Source organism: Chlorocebus sabaeus, chromosome 22 (genome assembly GCF_047675955.1).
Source record: "Chlorocebus sabaeus isolate Y175 chromosome 22, mChlSab1.0.hap1, whole genome shotgun sequence".
NCBI lineage: Eukaryota > Metazoa > Chordata > Mammalia > Primates > Cercopithecidae > Chlorocebus > Chlorocebus sabaeus.
In genome coordinates, this window is record NC_132925.1 from 88111773 (window position 1) to 88134033 (window position 22261).

The following is a 22261-nucleotide window of genomic DNA, read 5'->3' on the forward strand; positions in this document are numbered from 1 at the left end:
CCTTTTCTGACTTCTCGCTGGGCCTGACAGCAGATGGTGTCTCCAGCTGCTCCGCCTCTGCCCTCCCTGCTTCACCCACCCCTTCTCCCCAAAAGCTCTTTCTGCCTTTGTAAGTGCCATGTGAACAGGCGACGTTCAGTCCATGCCTCCTCTCGGTTCCCCCTGCACCAAACGCTTGGTGTGGCTCTATACACTTGGAGGATCCAGTGCCAGGCTGGCCAGCTGTGGGAAAGCCCACTATTCCCGGAGGTCACTCCTGCTCCATCACCCACACCATCGTGGAGGCCAGGACCCCAGGGAAACCCCTGGACTGCCAGATAAGCCTGTTCATTCATCTCTAACCATTTAAAGCCCCCATCCGACCCCAGGATTCCTGGGCCAGTCTGCAGTGGCTCCTTTTAAGGGACCATGGCTCATTCATTTTCCATCTCCCCACCAGGCAGGGCTGGGTCTGTCTCGGTGGCAGACAGGTCCTAACATCAGGCGCAGAGCAGAGTCGATGTTTAAACACTAGCAGAATGATGGCTGGGAGGCTGTGGAGGGCATGAGGGGCCTTCCTGGGTCAAAGGCAAAGAGTGATTTTTTAAAATAAAGCCACTTTATTTACAGGTAATACAAAATAAACGACAGGACAAACTACTGTGCGGGGGAGGGGCAGCCCCCACAATAACCACCCTCCCCATCCCAGAGTAACTGATATAAAAAATAAAAAAGGCCCTAGATAGGGGGAGGGGCTGGGCTGGAAGCACCTTTGCTGGTTAGGACTGGGGCCTGCCGTCCTCCGCCACCCCGGTCCAGGACAGACTGGACCCTGGCTTGCTCCTCTCCGAACCCTGGGCCTGGCCAGGATGAAACACAGCTACAAGGGCAGTTCGTGGCCACTGCAGAGGCTCCTGGCCAAGGCTCCTGACTTCTGAGTCTGAAGAGTTGGGGTAAGGAGGTGGGTAAGTGACTTTGGGGGCAGACATGGGGTGGGCAATAAATTATTGCAGTGCTCCAGCCAACTTCCTCCTGGCCCTGGACGTGGGTCTGCACTAGGTTCCCAGGAGCAGCTGTGTCAGGGCGGGAGTATGGGGTCTTCAAAGTGATGATGTTGTCGAGTCTACCACCTCACGGCCATTGCAAACGGTGGGGACAAACTGGGAGCCAGACCCTAAGAAAAGGAAGCCAGAGGTTGGGGCCAACTCCGAGGTCCTCCATGGAGGGCAGGCAGCGGGGAAGCAGGGCTGTGATGGAAGCCTCCCCTCCCTTCTCCCATCCTCTCCTGCCAGTGTCATTTGAGGGGCACCTCACCCCCAGACAAGAGATTTCAGCAACCCAAGGAGCTGGACAGGGAGAGGGGAACAGGCAGAGAGGGCTGCTTACGACACCGACCTTGACCAAGGCTGGAGCTGGCCCTGGCAGCAGCACTGCCAAAGCGGCTGGTGGGCGCCCGGTGGCTAACCACGTTCTTCTGCGGCTGGAAGAGGATGATGTGCAGCTTGGGCGCAAAGAGGCAGCCAAGCACCACGGAGCCGCTGAGGCTGACCGACACGCACATGGTGGTGGTCTGTACCTGCGGTGGGTGAGTGGGTGAGCAGGCACAGGTCAAGACCTGGGCCTGACCCCAGGACCCCCTGCCCGGGCTGTGGGGGAGGGAGTGGGGGAGACTGAGCATCCAACACTGGGCTGTGGTCCATTTGCCAGGTCCCAAAGCATTGCTAGGAAAATTGGGCACAGTCCCAGCATCAGACCCAGACCATTTTCCCAGGATGACAAGAGTTCCAGCTGAAGGGGAGAACATGCAGGGGTGCATGTGTGCACAGGGGTGTGTGCATTTGAGGGGTGCAGGTATGGAGTGCATGCATGTCGGTGTGTGTGTATATCTGTGTAAGTGCACGTATGTGGGGTGGTGAATTTCTGCAGGTGTCTGCGTGAGTGTATGTGTGTGTGAGTGTAGGGTGCATGGATATGGATTCATTTGTTAGGAAGATATGTGTGTGTGTGCCAACGAGGGTGTGTATGTGGGATATGTGTGTGTGCATGCATGTGGCTATGTCTGTGTGTACGTGTGTGTGTGTGTGTGTGTGTGCATGCATGTATGGGTACAGTGTGTGTCCCAGGTGAGTCCTTAGCTGCCTGTGATTGGCATGCAAATGCAAATCATATGCAAATACAGGCTGAGTTAGAGCAAAATCCCTCCCCAGCCCTGGCCTCTACCACCCAAGCAGGTGGCCCAGCAGGTGCAAGCAGAGCAGCCAAGCCCAGCGGTCCCTGGCCCCCAGCACTGTGCCACCACACCTCTGTCCTGGGGAAGGGGCCTTTGCCGGGGCTTTCGCCTCAATTTTTCTGCAGTTCAGACCCTGCTCTGCACTGCCAAGCTGAGTGACCTTGGGCAAGGGATTGAACCTCCCTGAGTCTCTGTTTCTTCATCTGTAAAATGGGAGAGCCATGGAGCTTACTCAAGTCATGAAGATTAACCAAGATGACCCTCTTATTCAGGACACAGCTCTTCTGTCACCTCCTCAGAGAGGGCTTCCCTGACCACCCTATCTGAAGCAGTCATTGCCCCTTGGAGCTGGGGAGACCATTGAGACACAGTGCCAGTTGGAACCAAATTTGCTCAGAAGCCACCAACTGGGGAACAATTTTCACCTGCTTTAGCTTTTCTCAACTCTATACCACAGATCTCCTCCCCTACCCACCTTGCTTCATCTTTCCTGCCTTCCCTGGCTTCATCTCGCAACCCCTTCTGCAGCTGACCCCTCAGTGGAGCAGGGCAGAACCCTGTTCATTTGAACATATTTCTGCACCCCTATTTCCTCCCAGGATAGGGGATGACATGCAAGTCCTGAAATCCCAGCTCTCTCTAACTCGAGTTCCCCACCTCCCTGGCCATTTCCCTAGGCCCTATTCAGCCCTCCCACCTTCCCCTTGGGATCCACACAAGCTGTGGTCCCCTAAGTGGGCATTTAACCTCTTGGAGCCCCAGAGCTACCAGTAGATTAAATAAGATACCAGGAAACAGAGGGTCTGGTGTCCCATCTCCCCTGACCTCTGTGGCAGGTAGCTCACCCGGTAGTCACTGGAGGTGACGTAGAAGATGGGCAGGAATGCCAGCCAGATGATGCAGGTGGTGTACATGGTGAAGCCAATGAACTTGGCCTCATTGAAGTTTTCAGGGCACTTGCGAGTCTTGAAGGCATAAAGCGTGCAGAGTGCGATGAGGAGCACGTTGTAGGCCAGCGAGCCCAACATACTTGCATCGCGGTGGTTGCAACGCAGTGTCACCACCTCCCGCCGTTCGGGGGCCGTCTCCTTGCCTGTGCCCGGTGCCTCCACCACCAGCCAGGCGATCACAATGAGCAGCTGGCCCGAGATAAGCGCCAGGCAGATGGCCACCTGTGAGGCAGGACTGATGAAGCGTGGCCGCTGGGCACCCTCCCGGGCCCCACCGAAGATGCGTGCAATGCGGTTGGTCTTGGTGAGCAGGGCTGAGTAGCAGACAGAGAAGGCAGTGCCCAAACCAAGACGCCGTAAGGTACACACTGCCGTGGATGGCTTGGCAATGAAGATGAAGGTCATGCAGTAGCAGAGGAAGACACCACCCAGCAGGATGTAGCAGAGCTCCCGACCCGAGGCCTTGACCACTGGTGTGGCATTGTGCCGCACAAAGACACCCAGCACAAAGAGGGTGGCCAGAGCACCCAGGCAGGCGATGGTGACAGGTCCCACGGCCCAGGCATCGCCCCAGCGGATGTACTCCTGGGGAAGTTCAAAGCAGCCAGTCAGGCTGGCATTGGGCCAGTAGCCCAGGCCACAGTCGGCACAGGTGAATTCGTCCAATCGGTACTCATAGGGCTGGCACGGGATGCAGAGCCAGCAGCAGACCTCGCCCGGCTGCACACTCTTCACCTCATTTCGGAGGCAGGGCTCACTGCAGCGAGAGGCGGGCAGGGGGCCGGCTGAGGGTGAGGCCCATGGGATGAGGCTGGTGTCCAGAGTCAAGCCTTCTGCCCAGTAGCCCACCTTCTGGTAGCGATAGCGCCCACTGCCTGCACGCAGATAGGTGAAGATGTTGTAGCGGCCAATACCATCACCAAAGCGGTCAAAGCGGACCTCATTGTGGGTGTCAGCTGGGCGAAAGGGGGCTAGGATGGGGAAGGGAAGGAAGAGAAGATTGGACTAGTGTGTTACCCTGATGTGACCTCAACATCCACCCTAACATGGAACCCAAATGCCAGAGCTAAGGCCACCATTAGCCCTTCCAATCCTTAACCCAATACTAAATCCTGTCTTGACCCCAGTCATTTTTCTAAATGAGAGATGACAACAAAGTCTTACTCCTAAACTCCAACATCAAACCCCAACCCTAAATGCCAAATGTAATCCCAGCCTTAAAGCCCAGACATCTCCAAAAACCTAATGCCCACATCAATCCCCAACCATGACTCCCCAAATTCAACTTTAGTACTATCCAACACTTTCCAATCCAGGCCCCAAATCCCAACTTCATCGAAACATACACTACAGCCCTCTCCCCAGACTCAATGCTAAGGCTAAACCCAGTCTCAGTTCCAATCCTGTCCCCACTAATCCTAACAACAACCCCACCTCCAGCACCCCCAGTCCTAATAGTCATCCTGGTGCAAACTGAATCCCAACCTCAGAGGTCACCTGCAACCACTGCCATTCACCAGAATGTGCTCAGTGGCTGGAAAATCACTTCCTCTCTCCACCCCCACTTCATCCCTCACATCTCCCAGCCAGGCTCTAGCCAGAATTTACAGCCATCCCTAGCCCCAGTGAGAAATCAGGGTTCAAGAAAGCAAAAGACATGCTTAAGGCCCCATGAGTGAATAGTGCAGCCTAGATTCAAACCCAGGTCCCCTCAAGCACCTACTCTTTCTACTCAGCCTAAAAGTTCTCAAAATCCAACTCTAGCCCTACCATAAATGCCACCCAAGTCAAACATGCTGAATTTAGCCTTGCTCTAACATCAGCCCAATTGGACCCCAGACTCCAACCCTAACCCCTACGCTGATTGTAGCATAACTCTGAATGTCACTTCTATTGGAATTACTCTTCATCTTAACCCTGAGCCAGGGCTTCCAAGCTTTGTCTCCCACTGTTCCCATGGTGATTCTTCCTGAAGCATAGTGATGATCTGTAGCACTCACTTCTCTTAAAGCTGGCACTCTTGTTAAAATAACTTTTGATTTCAGGAGACTTTCAGGTCACCTTGAGTGGAAAATCAAGATTAGGAATAGAAATTTTCCCTGAAGCTAGGTGCAGTGACACATGCCTGTCATCCTAGCTACTCTGGAGACTGAGGCAGAAGGATCACTTGAGCACCAGGAGGTGGAGGCTGTATTGTGCTTGTGAATAACCACTGCATTCCAGCATGGACAATATAGTGAGACCCCATCTCTGAAAGAAAAAGAGAGAGATAAAGAAAGAAAGAAAGAGAGAGAGAAAGAAAGGAAATAAAGAAAGAAAGAAAGAAAGAAAGAGAGAGAGAGAGAAAGAAAGAAAGAAAGAAAGAAAGAAAGAAAGAAAGAAAGAAAGAAAGAAAGAAAGAAAGAAAGAAAGAAAGAAAAAGAAAGAAAAAAGAGAGAAAGGAAAGAGAAAGAAAGGAAGGAAGGAAGGAAGGAAGGAAGGAAGGAAGGAGAAAGAAAGAAAGGAAGGAAGGAAGGAAGGAAGGAAGGAAGGAAGGAAGGAAGGAAGGAAGGAAGGAAGGAAGGAAGGAAGGAAGGAAGGAAAGAAAGAAAGAAAGAAAGAAAGAAAGAAAGAAAGAAAGAAAGAAAGAAAGAAAGAAAGAAAGAAAGAAAGAAAGAAAGAAAGAAAGAAAGAAAGAATAAATATAGTGTCATCCTGATGCTCACCCTCAAGCCAGACTGATTCTAACTCTCACTGATGCCTGAGAATGGGCTTGAGGTCTCCTGGTCTCCACCTTTGGCAAGATAAGGAGATAGAAGATAGAGGGCAGGGCCCAAGGAGGAGCCAGAGACCCTCAAAATGGCAGGACCAGGCCAGAGGTCTACTCTCTGGAAGAAAGTGGAACCTCAGCCCTGGCTTCAGTTGGAGTCCTCTCTGCCTAGCATCCTTGCCCTGGCTCTGATGCCACTCCTGGGTGAGTCCTTTACTTTCACTCTACTGTTTCCTTAGCAAAGGAATGAAAGCTGAAGGCCTGCTTCCCCTCATCCTCTGACAGCCAGCAGGCCAATGGACACCGGCCAACAACATTACCATCAAACTTGACGTTGAGCACAAAGTCCTTGTAGAGGCGGCGCCCGTTGACTGGCCGCATTGCGTCACAGAGCCGGGTGGTGTTGGGGCAGAGGGCACGGTGCATGTTGTGGAGCGCGTGGGCCATGGCATACACTGCATTGACCACAAACATGATCTTAGACTCCTGCTCAAAGGGCACAGCCCGGAGAGAGTGGACTGCGCAGTCTCGCTGCCGGAAGCTGCAGCGGAACCTCTGCTCCCAGAATTCACGGAACCAGGGATTCCGGCTGTTGTTCCAAGGGTCCAGGCTCTGGAAGTAGGAGGCAAAGTCACTGATGGGGTAGGAGGCCAGCTCGATGGTGATGGCACCCTCAGCAGCCCCCTCACTGCCTGCCACCACACTCTCCAGGGCCCCCCAGCCATCACTGGCCACCCAGGTGAAGCTGGCATTAAGACGCTGGCTGGCAGCAAGCAGCTCCCGGGCATCCTCAGAACGGGTGAACAGGACAGCCACGCGGGCACTGGGCTTCTGCAGCAGGGCTCGCACCACACCCTCAAAGGCTGCACGGTTCATGGCACGGCCCACTTTCTCCGAGGTGGCCACACAGATGTTGCGGGCACGAGCCTCTAGCTCAAAGGCCTCAATGCCTGTCTCGCCATAGTCGCCCTCAGACGCCACAGTGGACACATAGGTCCAGTTGAAGAAGCGGAGAATCTCAGCCATGGCCTTGGCTTGGAAGAAGTCAGGGGGCACTGTGCGGGCAAAGTAGTCATAGCGGGACTTGTCACTCAGCTTGGCACTGGTGGAGGCATAGCTGATCTGCGGGATCTGAAATAGCCGCAAGAGGTTGGCCACCTGGGGGAGGATTAGAGAAGGCAAAGATCAGAGGTCAGATCAAACACTAGAGACAGGTGGATCCCCCACAGCTAGCAGGTCTTGGTGTCAAGTGTCCGCAAGGTCAGCCCTAAAGGCTCCCTCTCTAAAGCCCTGCATCCCGACTTGACAGTCTTCCCTCTGGGGTAGGGAGTTTTTTAAATCTCTTTCCAAGGGCTGAGGGAGAGAAGACCCAGGGCTGAGACACCAGGGTCGTGAGCCACACCTGATCCCCTCTGCCATCCCCTTTTAGACACATGGCAGGGGGGCCAAGGGAAGGCCTGGGTGGAGGAAGGTTGGCACCTGGCTACACTGGGGCAGAGGGAGGCATGAGATGGCATCTGGCTACTCAGAGCTCTTTGGCTCTCTACTTATTTGAGGGTGGGTAGCCCTTCCCCTGAATCAGTCTGACAGAATGATACAGAAAGAAGGAAAGGTTCCCTCAGGAAGAAAGACACAGATCCCAGGGTCCCATGACCCTAATAGTCCAAGGCTTGGTCTCCATTGGATGCCTGAGTCTTAAATAAACAAGGTTTCTGCTCTACCACTGGCTTCCTGGCACCCCATCTTCCACCCTCAGGTCCCACAGGAGTGGGATCCAGCCAAGGGCCAGGTAGAGGGTGGGTAGGTGAAAGCAGAGCACAGCTCAGATTCTACAGCAGAGAGTGAGTCTTGTGTTGCAACTGGATACAGTCTATGGCTCTGACAGTCTAGGGTTCAATGTCTCCTCCCCTCCCACACGTTCTACCTTTGGGCCCCTGGAGTTGGGAAATCTCCCTGAGCCTCAGTTTCATGTCCCTGCCCTACAAGGCTGCTGAGAGGATAAAAACGATAATGCATGGGAGGCCACAGTGCCTGGCAAAGGGAAGATGATAGGGACATGGGCAAGAGAGAAGGAGCAGCCTACGGATAACAGGCTAGCCTCATGTTGATCAGGACAAGGGAGAAGCAGACCGCTGCTGAGGCATGGGTCCTGATCCAGGAGGCAGGCAGCTCGGGATGGCAAGCAGGTAACTGGACTTCTGGAGATAAATACATGGGCCCTAAGGAGAACTGTGGAGAAAACATCAGCAGAGGTCCTGGAAGACAGCAGCAGGTAGGAGGCCACCCACTCATCCCTGCTCCAACCCAGGGCTGCAGAGGTAGATGCTAGCAAGCCACATTTTCCCAGGCTGCTGCCTAGCCACCTCCAGTGACTGGGACTAGCAGGACAGATAATCCACTCCCAGCAGTGGACAGCGTGGCCAGGCCTCCCCGACTCCAGGCCAGTAACTGACTCCAGGGTTCTGATTGCTGCTTCTGCTCCATTTCTCCCGAACAACTGTTCCAGGATAGGAGGCCTGGCCCTCTCCATCACGACAATGCCCTCAGTCACTCTCCTATAGGAAGCTGAGGCCCAGCCAAGGCCTACCTTATGTCCCCCAGCCCTGATCCTAGCTCCAGCCACATCTTCCAGCAGCCTGTGCTGGGCACTTGGCAAACGGGAATCTGGGTGAGAGGCAGGACCCAGTCAGAGACAGGAGGATTACAGCTGGGCACAGCCCTGGGAGCAGCAGAGGGGTCAGTGGGGCCAGCAGCCTCTGCTGAAGCTGAACCACAGGGCACCCTCTGCTGGCCCCTGTGGGAAAGTAGGAGGCTAAGGGCAGGGGAGCTGGCTCCCCACCCTTCCCACCCCCTCAAATCCTGTGCCCCCTGAAGACTCTCTGGTACCCTCACCCGACACATTCTGTTTATCTTCCTCCTGACTCCTCTGCCCTGATTCTCTCCTCTGGCCACTCCTGGCTTCTATCTGGCCACCCCTCTCCAATCCAGGCAGAGATGATCTGACAAGTCAGGAGTCCCTTGGCCACGAGCCGATTTCACAGCTCCCCTCCACCACTGCCTTGAATGTGGCCCACCTCTCTCTGAGCCTTGGTTTCCTCATCTATAAAATGGGTTAAAAATAATAGCAGCTAATATCAACTGTGCCCTTATGACTTGTCAGGCCCCTGATACATACTATGCATGTATCAACTCATTAAATTTCCATGGCAAACCTAAAAGTAGAAAGTATTGTGGGCCGGGCACAGTGGCTCACGCCTCTAATCCCAGCACTTTGGGAGGCCGAGGTGGGTGGATCACCTCAAGTCAGGAGTTTGAGACCAGCCTGACCAACATGGTGAGGTCAGGCTCGTCTCTACTAAAAATACAAAAATTAGCCGGGCATGGTGGCAGGCGCCTGTAATCCCAGCTACTTGGGAGGCTGAGGTAGGAAAATCGCTTGAACCCGGGAGGCAGAGGTTGCAGTGGGCTGAGATCTCACCACTGCACTTCAGCCTGGGAGACAGAGCAATATCTTGTCTCAAAAAAGAAAACAAAAAAAGAAGTGTTGTGAATCCAATTTTATAAGGAAGAAACTGTGACACAGAAAAGAGAAATAACGTGCCAGGGTCATGCAGTTAGTAAGTGGGGAGACCTGGCTATTAAGCCCCTCAGGGTTGTTTAACATCAAGGGTGAGGGTGTGTGTGTGTGAGAGAGGGTGTGTGTGGGGGTGTGTATGGGTATGTGTGGGGTGTGTGGGTGTGTGTGTGGGTGTGTGTGGGGTGTGGGTGTGTGTGGGGTGTGGGTGTGTGGGGGGTGTGGGTGTGTGTGGGGGGTGTGAGGGTGTGGGTATGGGTGTGGGTGTGTGGGTGTGTATGAGGTGTGTGGGTGTGGGTGTGTGTGGGTGTGTGGGTGTGTGTGGGGGTGTGGGGGGTGTGTGTGGGTGTGTGTGTGTGTAGGGTGTGTGTGTGTGGGTGTGTGTATGTGTGTGTGAGTGTGTGTGTAGGGTGTGTGTGGCGGGAGTAATGGGAGTAAGATGTTCTCCTGCACAGTCTCTAAAAATCGACCGCCATTATGTGACCAGGGCACTTTCTTAGCTTCTGTAAAAGCTACTGCAGGGGAGCTTCTAGTTTCCCTTTTCAGCAGGAATTCTGGGTCACCACCTCTGGCCTCCCTCCCTAGTCCCCATTTGGGTGGCCTCCACGTACCTGGATGGAGACATCACTGTAGGAACCGCCAATAACACCAGTGATGGCAGTGGGAGCATCACCATGGGTGGCGTAAGAGCCGTCGGGGCAGATGTGGCGTGAGCCATCAGCACCACGGCTGAGTGAGGCACGCACAAAGTCCAGTGCCTGCTCCAGCGCATGTGTGTCCTTGGAACAGCTGTCGAGGATGTGCGCACCCAGGCGCACGCCAGGCAGCAGGTGCGGGTCATGGTTGATGCGGTCCAGTGCAAAAAGCATGGCCTCCAGGCGCTGGATGCCACGGTGCTCATTGACAGGACCACAGTCCTCTGCTGGGCCGCCCTTCTGGTGCACTGGGAACAGCCCACCCAGCACCAAGTCTCCCTCCAGGGTCAGCACCTTCTTGGCTGGGCCCTCAGCCACAGCACCCCACAGCAGCAGCAGTGCCAGGAGCCCAAGCAGTGATCCCATGGCCCCAAAGGGGATGGATGGGTCCAGCAGACCTGGGTCTCCAGGGGATGAGATTAGAAGCAGCGAAGGCAAAGAGAGGAGGAAACAGGGACCAGGAAAGGACAGACAAGAAGAGAGATGCGAAGGGACCCAGCTCCTGCAGAGACACAGAAAGACAGAAAAACAGACCAGGAAAAGTGGAGCCTGAGAGCAGTTGCCCCTTCTGACTCTGCCTCCCCACAAGCCCCTTTCCTGGGTACTCAAGAACCAGGGACAGGATGGTGTCATTAAGTAGGTTGAGAAGCTCCTGGGACTCCCCTGGGCCTGTCTCTCAGCCCTGGCCTCAGCTGGGTGAGAGATGGGCCCTATTCACCTACCAAACTCAGCAGTGGGGAGGGATGCAAGCAGTGAAGTCCCAGGCAGAGGACAGGAGACCCTAGCCAATGCTGACCCCTCCCCGTAAATTAAAGGGTGTCCAAGAACAGTACAAACCTCCCAGGATCCCGAGGTCAATACCTTTGGAACAGACTATGTCAGAGTTACAAACTCAGAGGTCCCCATCCTGAGCCTTGAATTTCCAGAGAGAAGGAACTGCTGTCTAAGGACCCACCAGGGAAGAGGAAAAGACAGTCTCTAAGGGACAGTCTCCAACCCGTGGGGAGACTGGAGCCCATGTGAACACCCAAGGGTCCTAGCCTGTGGTTCTTAAAAAGCCATCCCCACAGTTTCCTGACTGAGGAAGAAATAGAGACACTAAGCCCTGGGAATGAGACAGCAAGGTAGAATGGCTGGCCTCAGGGAGGGTACCCAAGTGGCTCAAGGTCCTAAGTCAACAGGGCAAGCAGATGTTCGTGTATGTGTGTGTCAGGGTTGGGGGCCAGAGTCTCCAAACAGTGCTGAGGGTGAGAGTGCGGGACTCTCTAGCTCTATGTAGAACGCTGTTTGAGACTTTGTGCCTCTGTTTTCTCTTCACTCCCAACCCAGCAGAGAAAGTCACCATTTCCAATCTCCCCATCCTCAGCTTCAGGGTCCTGCCCACCCTAGCCATGGCCCTCAGAGACCCCCTCCCTGTCTCTTCCCCACTGCGTCCTATCATTTGTACCCCAGTTGCCTTCCCACACACACACCCCACAAGGCTCTCACAATCACACGGGCGTGGAAAGGCTGGGAGAGAGACATACCTCTTTCCTCAGAACAGGAAAGGAAACTGAGTTTGAAGAAGGGCAGCAACTAACTCAGGGACCCCATGTGCTGGCCACGGAGACTGGGCCTCTCCATTTTGCCCCTCCCCAGGGCAGGGGCACTGGGTTCCTCTGGGGATCAGGAAAGAAGCAGCTCACCCAGGCAAGCAAGGGAGAAGCGGGGAGGAAGACCAGCACAGATGGGGACAGGGACCCAGATGGGGGCTGAGGCCAAAACTGGTCAAGTCGCAAGCCTCCCACAGGGGAGGCCCAGATAGAAGCTCAGAGGCAGGAAGGGGACAGAAACCCGGAGTCAGGCAGCCGGGGGCCTGGGCCACAAAATCTGGGCAGGGAGCGAGCAAGCCTGAGAGGTTGAGACAAAGACGGAGGCACAGACAGAAAGAAGGACCAGAGGACGTTGGAGCAGGAGGAATGGGAGAGCGCGATGCGGGGCTTGCGTTTTCTGGAGAAGAAAGGCGGGACGCCCGGGGCTGTCTTCCCGCCTCCCGGAGCTCGCAAGGAACGTTGTCTGGACACCCCAGTGCGGACGCCCCACAACTCGAGGGCCCGCGGGGCCCTGGGACGTAAGGTAAGGGCCAAAACGATCGGCAGCGGCAGCGGCACCGCCGGCTCACCCTACCTGGCGCGCCCGGCTCTGGCGCGGAGAGAACCGGAGTGGAGCTGGGGGCGCGGGGTTCCGGCTCCCGCTCGCTCGCTTGCTCGCTGGCTCTGCGCTCTCCGCCCCTGCGCTCTCCTCCCGCCCGCTCACCCCGCAGCTTTCAATCGCGGCCCGCCCCGCCCCCGGCCCCGGCCCGCCCCCAGCCCCTCCTCCGTTCCTCCCAACTCCGGGTCTCCTGCTCCCAACCCGGCCTCCGCCTGCCTCTGGACCCTCCACGCTCTTGCTCTTCTCGGGACCTCAGGACCTGGAGCTGTCCGCCTCGTGGTGCTGAATCCCGGAGCGCTCTCGCTCTGCGCTGGAGCAGATGCTTGGTGGCCCACTCCGCTCCATAGTCAGACTACCACCTAGAGAGCACAGGTGCGGGGCGGGGGGATGCCACGGGGCACGGGATGGGGAGGTCACTGCGCCCCAACAGGTTCACATAGTGCTACTGCAGAGTGGAGGAGCTGGCCCTAGTGCAAGGGGTGCCTCTGGGGGATAGGTAAAGTGGCGCGTGGGAGACGGGTGGAGGCTATTCTCCCCACCCAGCCATTTCAGCTGGGTCTACATCCCAGGCCTGAGGTTGAGGCATGTGTCCTCAGTCCCTTGTGAGAGCTGGAGACCGAGTCACTAGGAGGAAAAGATTGGGGGAAGGGAGAGGTCAGAGGAGAATGGGGCTTCCCCTTCCTTCCTGCAGATGCCCTTTAAACCTGCCACCCACTCCCATGTAAAAAGGGTATTTAAGCAAGGAGAGAGCAACATGCAGGAAGGGTTGCAGAACCAAGTACTAGGGTCAACCCTGAGGGAGTGTTAGGGGTGGCAGGGGGATCTGGGAGGGGAGGGGCCTGGGGAAAGGCTTCTGGAACTGGCTGCTGCGTAGGAGGGAGTGAGAGCTGGAGCCCAAGCAGAGGGAGGACAGCTCTGAGATGCTCTTGACTCTTCCCTCCCACAGCAGGATGGGGAAGGACGCCCCTGGGTAGAGGGTAGTGGATAAGCTGTAGTGCCAGACTGTGCTGAAGGAATGGGGATTAGAGAGCCTGTGCTATCTGCCCCTAACATGTGCATACACTTAACAAGTGCCAAGGGGCATGGCATCCCCTACACACATTCCCCTGACACTGCCCTTTCTTCCACAAGTGTCAGTGGAAGCAAGCCCAGCTCAGATACATGCTAATGAACATGCCAAGCCCAGACCCCTCAGACACATACACCCACTTGTGCATGTGGCAGTTCGTAGGGGGGCGGGGGTGATCACCAAGGACGAGCTTTTTCCCTGGACACAGAAACCCGATGCCCTGCTGCTGTGGGAAGAACACAGCTTTGAAACAAAACAGACACATCAAACCCAAACAAACACAAGCCCCATCACTAACAGGAGACAAGGTGGCAGTGGGAGACAGACATGCTGTCTTCTACCTCCAACTCTGCCACCGGCTGCTCTCACCCTCTCTGGCTGTCGAAGAGCAACCGCTCCCTGGGGTAGGTGAGCAATAGGCCAGGCCTCTGTTGACAGCAGGAGGGTGCTGAGGTGAGGAGTCACACACTCCTTCTAGCCACACTCCCAACCAGCTCTACAAGTCAGCCTCACAAAAGGCACAGGGCTGTAAACACAGATATGGCTATGTACAGCACCAGCCAGAAAAGCCCATGATGTGGCCTGCAGCAAACAAGCTGCACAGTCACAGCTCATGGACACACAGTTACACACAGCTAGGCAGCCACTACTCCTAGCTGTGTGCACACAGATGAGGACATACACCTAGCCTTACACACAGTTGTACATGTGGACATGGCCACATACACAGTACATGTAAACATGCAACCACACACAGCTATACTTGTAGACAGCAATAATACACATGGGCACACCCCTGCCCCTAAGAACATGTGACCATGTCTACACACGGCTGCACATGTGGACACAGCCACATATATACAGCTGCTCACACAGACATGCCACAAATAGCTGTACACCAAAACATGTCCACACATACATCGCCATAATTATGGATACACAGCTGCACAGAGCCATAGCTTTTATACGTGGACACAGCAAAACACATAGCTTTATACATGAACATCATGAACATCACCACACACACAGTTGCACACACAGCCACACACAGTTGTATATGAACAAAGACCCCATAGAGATGCTGTTAGATGGCCTCACATGCTCCTATAATACAACCATACACAGACACAAAGCACAGCAATACACACACAAACACACACACACAGGCACACAGCCATCCACACAGACTCAGCCACACTCAGGTACAATCATACCCTGATGCTCACCTGGGCACAGCTTTACCCAAGCAGCCCCATCCGTGGTTATACAGAGCCAAATGCATGAGCATGGGGGCACATGCACACACACAGGTACACAGACACTGGTAGGCACAGTGGGGCAGCCTCGCCTACTGGGGAAGTACCAGCGTGCAGGCACACTAGAGCTACAGATACAAAGGCATCCCTTGGAGGCAGACGAAGACAGGCTGTGAGCTCCCCACTCCTGAGCCCTGGAGGGCACCCCATGCTCAGCTCTCACCCAAGCCAGGCTCTGCTTGCTCTCTGGCAACTGCAGTGGAGGGGCAGCTGGCCACTGGGGTCACAGAGTAGGAGGTGGATGATCTCTAACACCCCTCCTCCCCCAACCCCAGGGTACCTTCCATGTTCCCTCTGTTCTTTGTCCTGGGGAGGGGAGGCTCCTTCCCACTCCCAGCCTATCTGTACAGCCACTCCCCGCCACCCCCAACCAAGGCAGAACTAACAAATACACAACCCAAATCCAGGTGAAACAAGTAAATCATTGGCTTTATTATGGGTCCTGGAAGCTCCGACGTGAGTCTGAAAAAAAGACACAACAGGGGCGGCAGCCCTGGGGGCTGATGCAGAAAATAGTCCCTGGCTCCTTTGGCCCTGGGAGCCTAAAGGGCAGTGAGGAGAAGGCGTAGCAAGAGGCCTGGAGCAGGGGAAGTCAGGTCCCTCAGGAACCCCTCCTCCCCTAAAGGAAGAAGAAGGCTGGAGAGTCTGCTGGAGAGTCTGCTCAGTTCCTCAGCAACTGCACTGCAGGAGGGTGCAGGTCACGGGTTACTCCTTGCCCTTCTCAGGAGCACTGGGCTCCCAGGGCCACTTGGTAGTCCCCAGGGGCTCAGTCTCAGGGTCCAGCTGTGACTCCCCTAAGGGCCCCTCACCCTCCAGGTCCAGCTCCTCAAAAGAGGAGCCGCTGGCACCTGACTCGCTGTAGCTGTGCTCGCTGCGGGTGTCACCATCATCCCAGCCACGGCTGCTCGCCCCAGGTGACAGTGTAGCAACTGAAGTCTCCCGGCTGCCAGGGCTCACCTCCAAGCTTACAGAACTCGTGTCACTCATTGTGTCAGCTCCTATGGCCAGGAAAAGGGAGCACAGGTTAGCCAGGACCATCCCACCCCCTCCTCCAGGGAGAGGCAACTCAGCACACAGTGCACTCATGAATAATGCAGCCTCCCGGGCTCAGGGGGCTCGCTCCAGCTGCCCTCTGTCTTCTACCCTGACTGGGGCTGCACAGACAGGGCAGAGGGAAAGAGCAGGGAGGGAGGGAGGAGGTAGCTGTGCACTCCTCTCCCCACCCTGAATTAGCCTCAGCTCCCTGCACTTCCACACAGCCTGCTGCCCTCCCCCCTACATTTATTAAGGGCCACTCAGCCCTGAGGTGAGGAGCTGAGATAGAACAAAGAGACCCATGTAGTGTCCCCTCCACCTTCCCCCAACCCCATTTCAAGCTTGGAGAGAGATGTATCCAGGGCCAGCTACAGAACATCACCCAAGGGCATGAGGACTGCAGAATACAGCAGGAGGCCCCTCTGCAGCCCTCCCCCATGCAGGGCTCCCAGGAGCAGCATCCAGGGAGTCAGCAGGCCCCTGCCTCTGGCCCACACCAAGTCCCCACTTGAGGGGGGAGCTGAAGTATGAGCAGGATGGAGAAGGCCTGAGAAACACTCAACCAGCTGCAAGGAGGAGGGTGCTGGGATGAAACATGTTGGCTTTCTCTCCCTATGCCTGGGCCGACCCTGAGAAACCCTTACCCACCCCACCCCCAACGACTGGTGCTTCCTGAGCCACAAGATAGCAAAAGCAGATGATGAGAGCACTCTGCTGGTGGTTGGGGTGCCCCAAACCAGTGCTGAGCCAGGCTGATGGCCCAAACCCCTTCTAACCTGCTCCTTCCACCCCCAATACATCCTCCAAACAAGCAGCCCCTTCATCTGCCCTGTCCAGGAACAACCCCTGGGTTCATCTCCCTGGATCAGAGGCACTGAATGCAGGCTGGGGTGGCAAGGAGGAACATAGGGCTCAGGCCTGCTGTGTGCAGGAATCCAGACTGGGAGAGAGTGGATCTGCTACCCTTCATGTGTGATGGGGAGAGGGTCAGCTGTCAAACATCACAGAAGGTGAGGGGTGGGTCAGCTTCCCCAGTCGCTGTTTCCATGGTGCTGGAGCCAAGCCAGGTGCAGCTGGGGTCTGCCTGGCACCTGGACTCAGCCTGGGGCTTTCCTTGAGCCTCAGCTGGGGCCTAGGTTAGGGGTGGGAGAATTAGGAGGTGGGGGAATTTGGGGTCTCTCTCTACCCCTACCACCCACTCAGTCCCCAGAATATGCCCTCTGGGTGCTACTGGCAGAGGTGAGGTGAGTCCTAGAAGCCCAGGCTGCTGGCTCAGGGCTCTCCTCCTGCTGAGGCCCCAGGTGTGGCTCCCAGGACAGGGGCCTGTGAATGAGGTGGTAGGGGAGAAGTGGGGGAATGAGTTTTGGGTAGTTTCTTCTGACCAGGGGACAGGATGCCAGGCCCTCACTGCTCCTTAAATAATGATCAGTGCCCTAGGGGCTGCAGGCCTGAAAAGAGCAAAGGAGGGAGACAGTTTCTCCCTGGCCCTATTAAACTATATGTTCTGTCTGCCCACCCACTCAATGGCTCTCTTGGGACCCCAGGTACAGGAATGTGCCTGCTTCCCAGCATGCTACCTCCTACCACCCAATTCCTAGGCTAGGAGTGTTCAGAGGAAGGAGCCTAGGGGTGCCACCTTCAGGCCAGGACAGCCTGCTGAGATGAAGACAGCCCCTGGGGACATATATACACTTCAAGCAAAGGAATTCAGCTGGAGGCCAGGCACAGTGGCTCACGCCTGTAATCCTAGCACTTTGGGAGGCTGAGGTAGGTGGATCACATGAGGTCAGGAGTTCCAGACCAGCCTGGCCAACATGGCAAAACCCCATCTCTACTAAAAATACAAAAATTAGCCAGGCATGGTGGCAGGCACCTGTAATCCCAGTTACTTGGGAAGCTGAGGCAGGAGAATCGCTTGAACCCAGGAGGCGGAGGTTGCAGTGAGCCAAGATCATGCCACTTCACTCCAGCCTGTGCGAAAAAGGAAAACTCCATCTTTAGGGGGAAAAAAAAAAAAAAAAAGAAGGAATCCAGCTAGGCATCGTGGCTCATGCCTAGAATCCCAACACTTTGGGAGGCTGAGGCAGGATCACTTGAGCTAACAAGTTCAAGGCCAGCCTGGGCAATATGGCAAAACACCATCTCTATAAAAAATACAAAAATTAGCCAGGCGTGGTGGTGCACACCTGTTGTCCCAGATACTTAGAAGGTTGAGGTGGGAGGACAGCTTAAGCCCGGGAGGCAGAGGTTGCAGTGAGCTGAGATCTTGCCACTGCACCACTCCAGCATGGGCGATAGGGTCAGACCTTGCCTCAGAAGAAAAAAAAAAAAAAAAGCAATACAGGGAAGTAGCATCCCTATAGCCCCACTAAGATTTACACAGGAGGAGGTCCAAGAGTCCCATGCTTGCACCCCTGGGGAGAAGATACCAGGCAAGGCAGGGCCCTACCTAAATCCCCAGGGCTGCTGAGGCAGGGGATTTGAAGCCCACCCCCTTCACCCCAATCCCTCCCTCCCACTCTGCCCACAGCCAGTGCAAGATGATCAAATATTCATCGCCTCTCTGGAGCTAAATAATACATCAATGTAGTAAGAGGCACAAGGCAGCTAATCACCCCCTTTCACCTCTCAGCCCGAGCTGGGGCCACAGCAGGGAGGTGGCAGGGACAGGCCAAGCCTTGAGCAGTCAGACACCCTGCATGCACCCACCACCAACTGCTGTGTCAGTGGCATGCACCTGGCGGGCAAACACCGAGTCCCCCTGGGGTGTCACGACAGGCCCTGTGAGAGGCAGGCAGACCCCTTGGTCCCAACACCAGGGAGTAGGTGGGCGGGCTGGAGGGGAGGAAAACAGGCTGAGGAGCTGGGGAATGTGGAAGCCGCTGCTGCAGCCAGCTGTAGCGGGTGCCAAGCAGTCCTTCAACGCCCCTGGCAGGCAGTGTTTGGGAGGGAAGGAAGCTGGGTGGGTGGGTCAAGGAGGGGGAGGCTGGCAGCAGAGGGAGGTCACAGGAAAGTGAAGGCACTTTGTCTTCCTGCCCTGGAGGCTGCCTGGGCCTGCTGACCTTGTGCCATGTCCTGTGCCCACAGTAGGGGAACTGAAGAGTGTCTGCTGGGCACTACCAGGCAGAAGGGAACTGTACCCCATGGAGGTAATTAAGTGGCAGATGAAGTTAACTGTGTTGGACACAGGCCCCTAGGGAGTAGAGACTGCTCCCAGTACCCTCCTGTCCAGCCCTAGCTGACACACATCTCCCTAGGGTGACCTTGGCTGTTGACTGGATGGGCAGATCATCTGTTAAAGAAGGAGGGGAGGAGGGACAGTTCCTCTCCCCACAGCCCTGTACCACTCCTAGAAGTCACAAATTCCACCAGGTTGGCCAAGAATAAGGCCCCCTGGGACCATCTGGGATGTAACCCAGCAGATCCCCTTGTGCCTGAGACAGCCCGGGGTCACAGAGATCATTGCAGAGAGGTGGGCAGGCAAGCAGCCTTCCAGCCTGGACCTGGGGCCTTGAGGCTGCCAGCAGGAGTGTGGACTGGCCCTGAAGGATGGCACAGGGGACAGATCTCCTGGCTCCCCTCTGCATGCTCCCTGGTTGTTCCCTGGCAGGGAGAAAGCAGCTGGCTCTGGGTGGGGCCTGTACTGAGGGACAGGAGAACACTTTGCTCCCTTCCTTACCTTCCAGATCTATGCCAATCTTACTTCCTGCTGAGCCCCACCCAAGGGACTCCTTTCCTGAGCAGCCTCAGCCCCCTCCCATGAACATCAAGTTGTCTGTGATCTTTGTTTCCAAGGGTACTCCTGCTGCATCTGGAGGGAATCCAGGCAGGGTCTTTGTATCTGTGTTGCCAGGAGGTAATGTGTGTGAATCCAGATCTATGTAGATCCATGGTCTGGGAATAGGCAACGCCACATGTGGGTCCTCGGGTAGGTGGGTCTCCTTCCTCCCTCTGCCAAGCATAGCCTGACACCCACAGTGCCAACCCAGAGAGGGAGGAGCCTCCTCAACCAAGCCCCTGGAGTCCAGAAGAGAGGAGCTCCAGGAGGGCCCCATCCTCATACCCCAACTTCTGTACCTGTGCCATCCACCTGGGTGTCACTGGCCTCCACAAGCCCCCGCCATTTCCGCTCTGTCTCCTTCACCTCAGGCACATAGAAGTCTCCCTGCCGTGCCAGTGGGCACATGAAATGGATCTGGTCTTCCTGGTAGATCTCCAGCCGAGGATAGGCACACAGCTTCCGTGCCTAGTCAGAGAGTGGCAAAAGGTAAAATGAGCCCTACAGGGCCCCTGACTCACTTGTCCCTGGGTGGCCCCCAGAACTGTCTATTACCTATTCCGTCCCAGGGGTTGGTTCTGCCTCTCAACCTCTTCCAAGTTCCAAAGCCCTGCTGAGGGAGGCACACATAGATCACCCTAACAGCAGGGCCCCATAATCCAGAGTGCAATAATAGTCTGAAGACCAAGGACGACACCCTAGGGCAAGCGGTAAAAGAACCCAGGAGCCTGGCACTGCTCTCTTATGTGTACATCTGAGACCAGAAATCTGTTCCAGAAGGCACTGGTCTCACAGAGCCATAAAGTTTGGCACCCCTGGACCACCCCAGGATAGGGACCCCATGTGCCCAAGTCAAAGTCTCACCTGCCAGACTTTCCATCCCAGGACCCCCTGGCCCTGACCTCCTCTCCACCCTGGACAACGCTGACTGACCCATAGATATCAGAAGACCAGTACCCTCAGTCCTTAGGCCTCCAGCCCTTGCTCTTGCAGACATGCTACTATAGACCCTGAACAAGGATCAAGGCCAGTTAAACACCACTTCCACTCCCATTCATTCCCCTGCTAGTTCAGATCTATATCAACCTCTGAGACTATCAGGTGTGGTTCCCATACCTCCTCACATATAAACCCAGGGTTTTAGCTGATGGGGAGGAGGGAGACCCTGGACTGGAAGGGCAGGTAAGACAAGTAGATCTAGCACAGGACATTACGCAATGGGCTGATGTACCACCTTTTGGGCCCCAAGTTCCAAAAGGCACTCCACCTCCCTCTGCCTAGACACAGAATCCAATGCTCTGATGTGTATGGAGGGGCACAGACATGCCAGAGCCACCCTGAGGCGGGCAGTGACAGCCAGAACAGGGGGTCAAGTGCTTCTCACTCACGGTCTGCCCCTCAACCTTTCCTGCGACGGAGCACAAATACCCACTAAGATGACTGCAAGGCCCCTGCCCTGTCACTGCTCACCCGCCAACCTTCACAACATGACTATTTATAGCACTCGCCCCACTCTCACCATGAGCTCTGAAATGAGCCTTCCACTTAGCAGTAATGAGAAACTTATTGCCTGGCAAGGAGAAGCCATTCCAGGACTCCACTTGTCCGCCTGCCTGGCCAACCCGAGGGTTGAGGAACCTCGTTCAACTAAAGCAAGCAAGCAAAGAACAGTTAAAAGCAAGCCCATGGATGATAAAGGGAAAGGGGAGTGAGCATGAAAGGTTTATCTAGCTAGTACCCTCAGCAGCCAGCTGGAGGAAGGGTGCATCTAGGAGGCCACGTGGGAGGTGGATGGCCTGGCCCAGGTCTGGTTGTGGCTCAGCCTCTGACTCCACGGGTGATCCAGGCAAAGCCTTTCATCCTAAGTCTCCATGTGCTCAACGGCAAAGCAGAACACCCCAACCCTGATGCTTCCAAGGTCAGTGAAGGAAAGTCATTATTTTTTAATAGTTGGATTCAAATCTTCTTTGCCAACCTGGGTGCCCTCGGGGCTTCTCCATCTCAAGAGTCCATGCCCCTGACACTTCCCATTTCTAAACACACAGATGGCTGTCTTTGCTTCTCTACCCACCCACATACCCACTCCAGCCTTGGTCTCCAGGAGGATGCTAAACAAGAACACAGTGTCAGGAAGCAGGAGCTGTCAGGCTCTGGGGCCCCTCCAATGCCAGCACTTAGAGGCAGGCATCTGCCAAACCTGAGCCCCACTCAGGAAACTGGGCCAGGTCACTGAGGCCAGGGGCAGGGAGGCCCCTGAAGAAGATCCAGGTCCTTCCCCAGTAGCTAGATGGAAGAAAAGAATCCCTGAATTTAGTCAGGGCATGGCCTTCACCAACATCCTCACACTCTGGACAAAGGGTCCAAAGGGTAGCAGCTGAGTGGCCATCACAAGAGCAGCAGACATTTGGCTTTTGGGGAAGATCCCAGAGGCCAGAGCCTGTGTCCACCCAGAGATTCCAGGGACAAGAAGGACCCTACCCCAACCCCTCTCAACACTCAAGCCACCTCCCTAGCTTCCCTTCTGGAGGAACTTGGCAGTAACAAGATGATAAGAGGGAGTACTGCTCTTTCCACCCTCTCCCCTAGGCTGGGCAGCACCAGGCTGCCACCCGGTGCCACCTGCTCTGCCAGCCCCCTTGTTGGCAGGCGGGAGGCAGTCTGCGGCTGTTCTGCGCATCTGCCTCCTCCGGAGAGCC

At 55.6% G+C, this 22261-nt stretch overlaps 2 protein-coding genes across 7 annotated transcripts in view; both read right to left on the bottom strand.

The window, feature by feature from the left end:
• Nucleotides 1-576: 576 nt before the first annotated feature.
• GRM2 (glutamate metabotropic receptor 2) lies at nucleotides 577-12453 on the bottom strand. 2 transcript variants are annotated; one of them, XM_007984407.3, is made up of 5 exons: nucleotides 10094-12453; nucleotides 6229-7066; nucleotides 3055-4130; nucleotides 1375-1555; nucleotides 577-1153 (listed from the first exon to the last, which is right to left on the bottom strand). In XM_007984407.3, exons 1-5 carry the CDS (start codon nucleotides 10808-10810, stop codon nucleotides 1080-1082), a joined length of 2886 nt encoding a protein of 961 aa, XP_007982598.3. In that variant the 5' UTR covers nucleotides 10811-12453; the 3' UTR covers nucleotides 577-1079. The 2 variants fall into 2 exon arrangements, with proteins under 2 accessions (XP_007982598.3, XP_007982599.3); XM_007984408.3 differs by lacking the exon at nucleotides 577-1153 and adding an exon at nucleotides 2281-2412 and having other exon boundaries at nucleotides 1454-1555.
• Nucleotides 12454-15160: 2707 nt separating this feature from the next.
• TEX264 (testis expressed 264, ER-phagy receptor) overlaps nucleotides 15161-22261 on the bottom strand; it is a 33358-nt gene continuing 26257 nt past the window's right edge. For all 5 annotated transcript variants that reach the window (XM_007984403.3, XM_007984404.3, XM_038003865.2 and 2 more), the window contains exons 4-5: nucleotides 19865-20033; nucleotides 15161-15750 (exon numbers count right to left, since the gene is read on the bottom strand). In XM_007984403.3, the coding sequence (XP_007982594.3) occupies nucleotides 15458-15750; nucleotides 19865-20033 (462 nt within the window). In that variant the 3' untranslated portion in view covers nucleotides 15161-15457. The remainder of the gene's footprint in view (nucleotides 15751-19864; nucleotides 20034-22261) is intronic.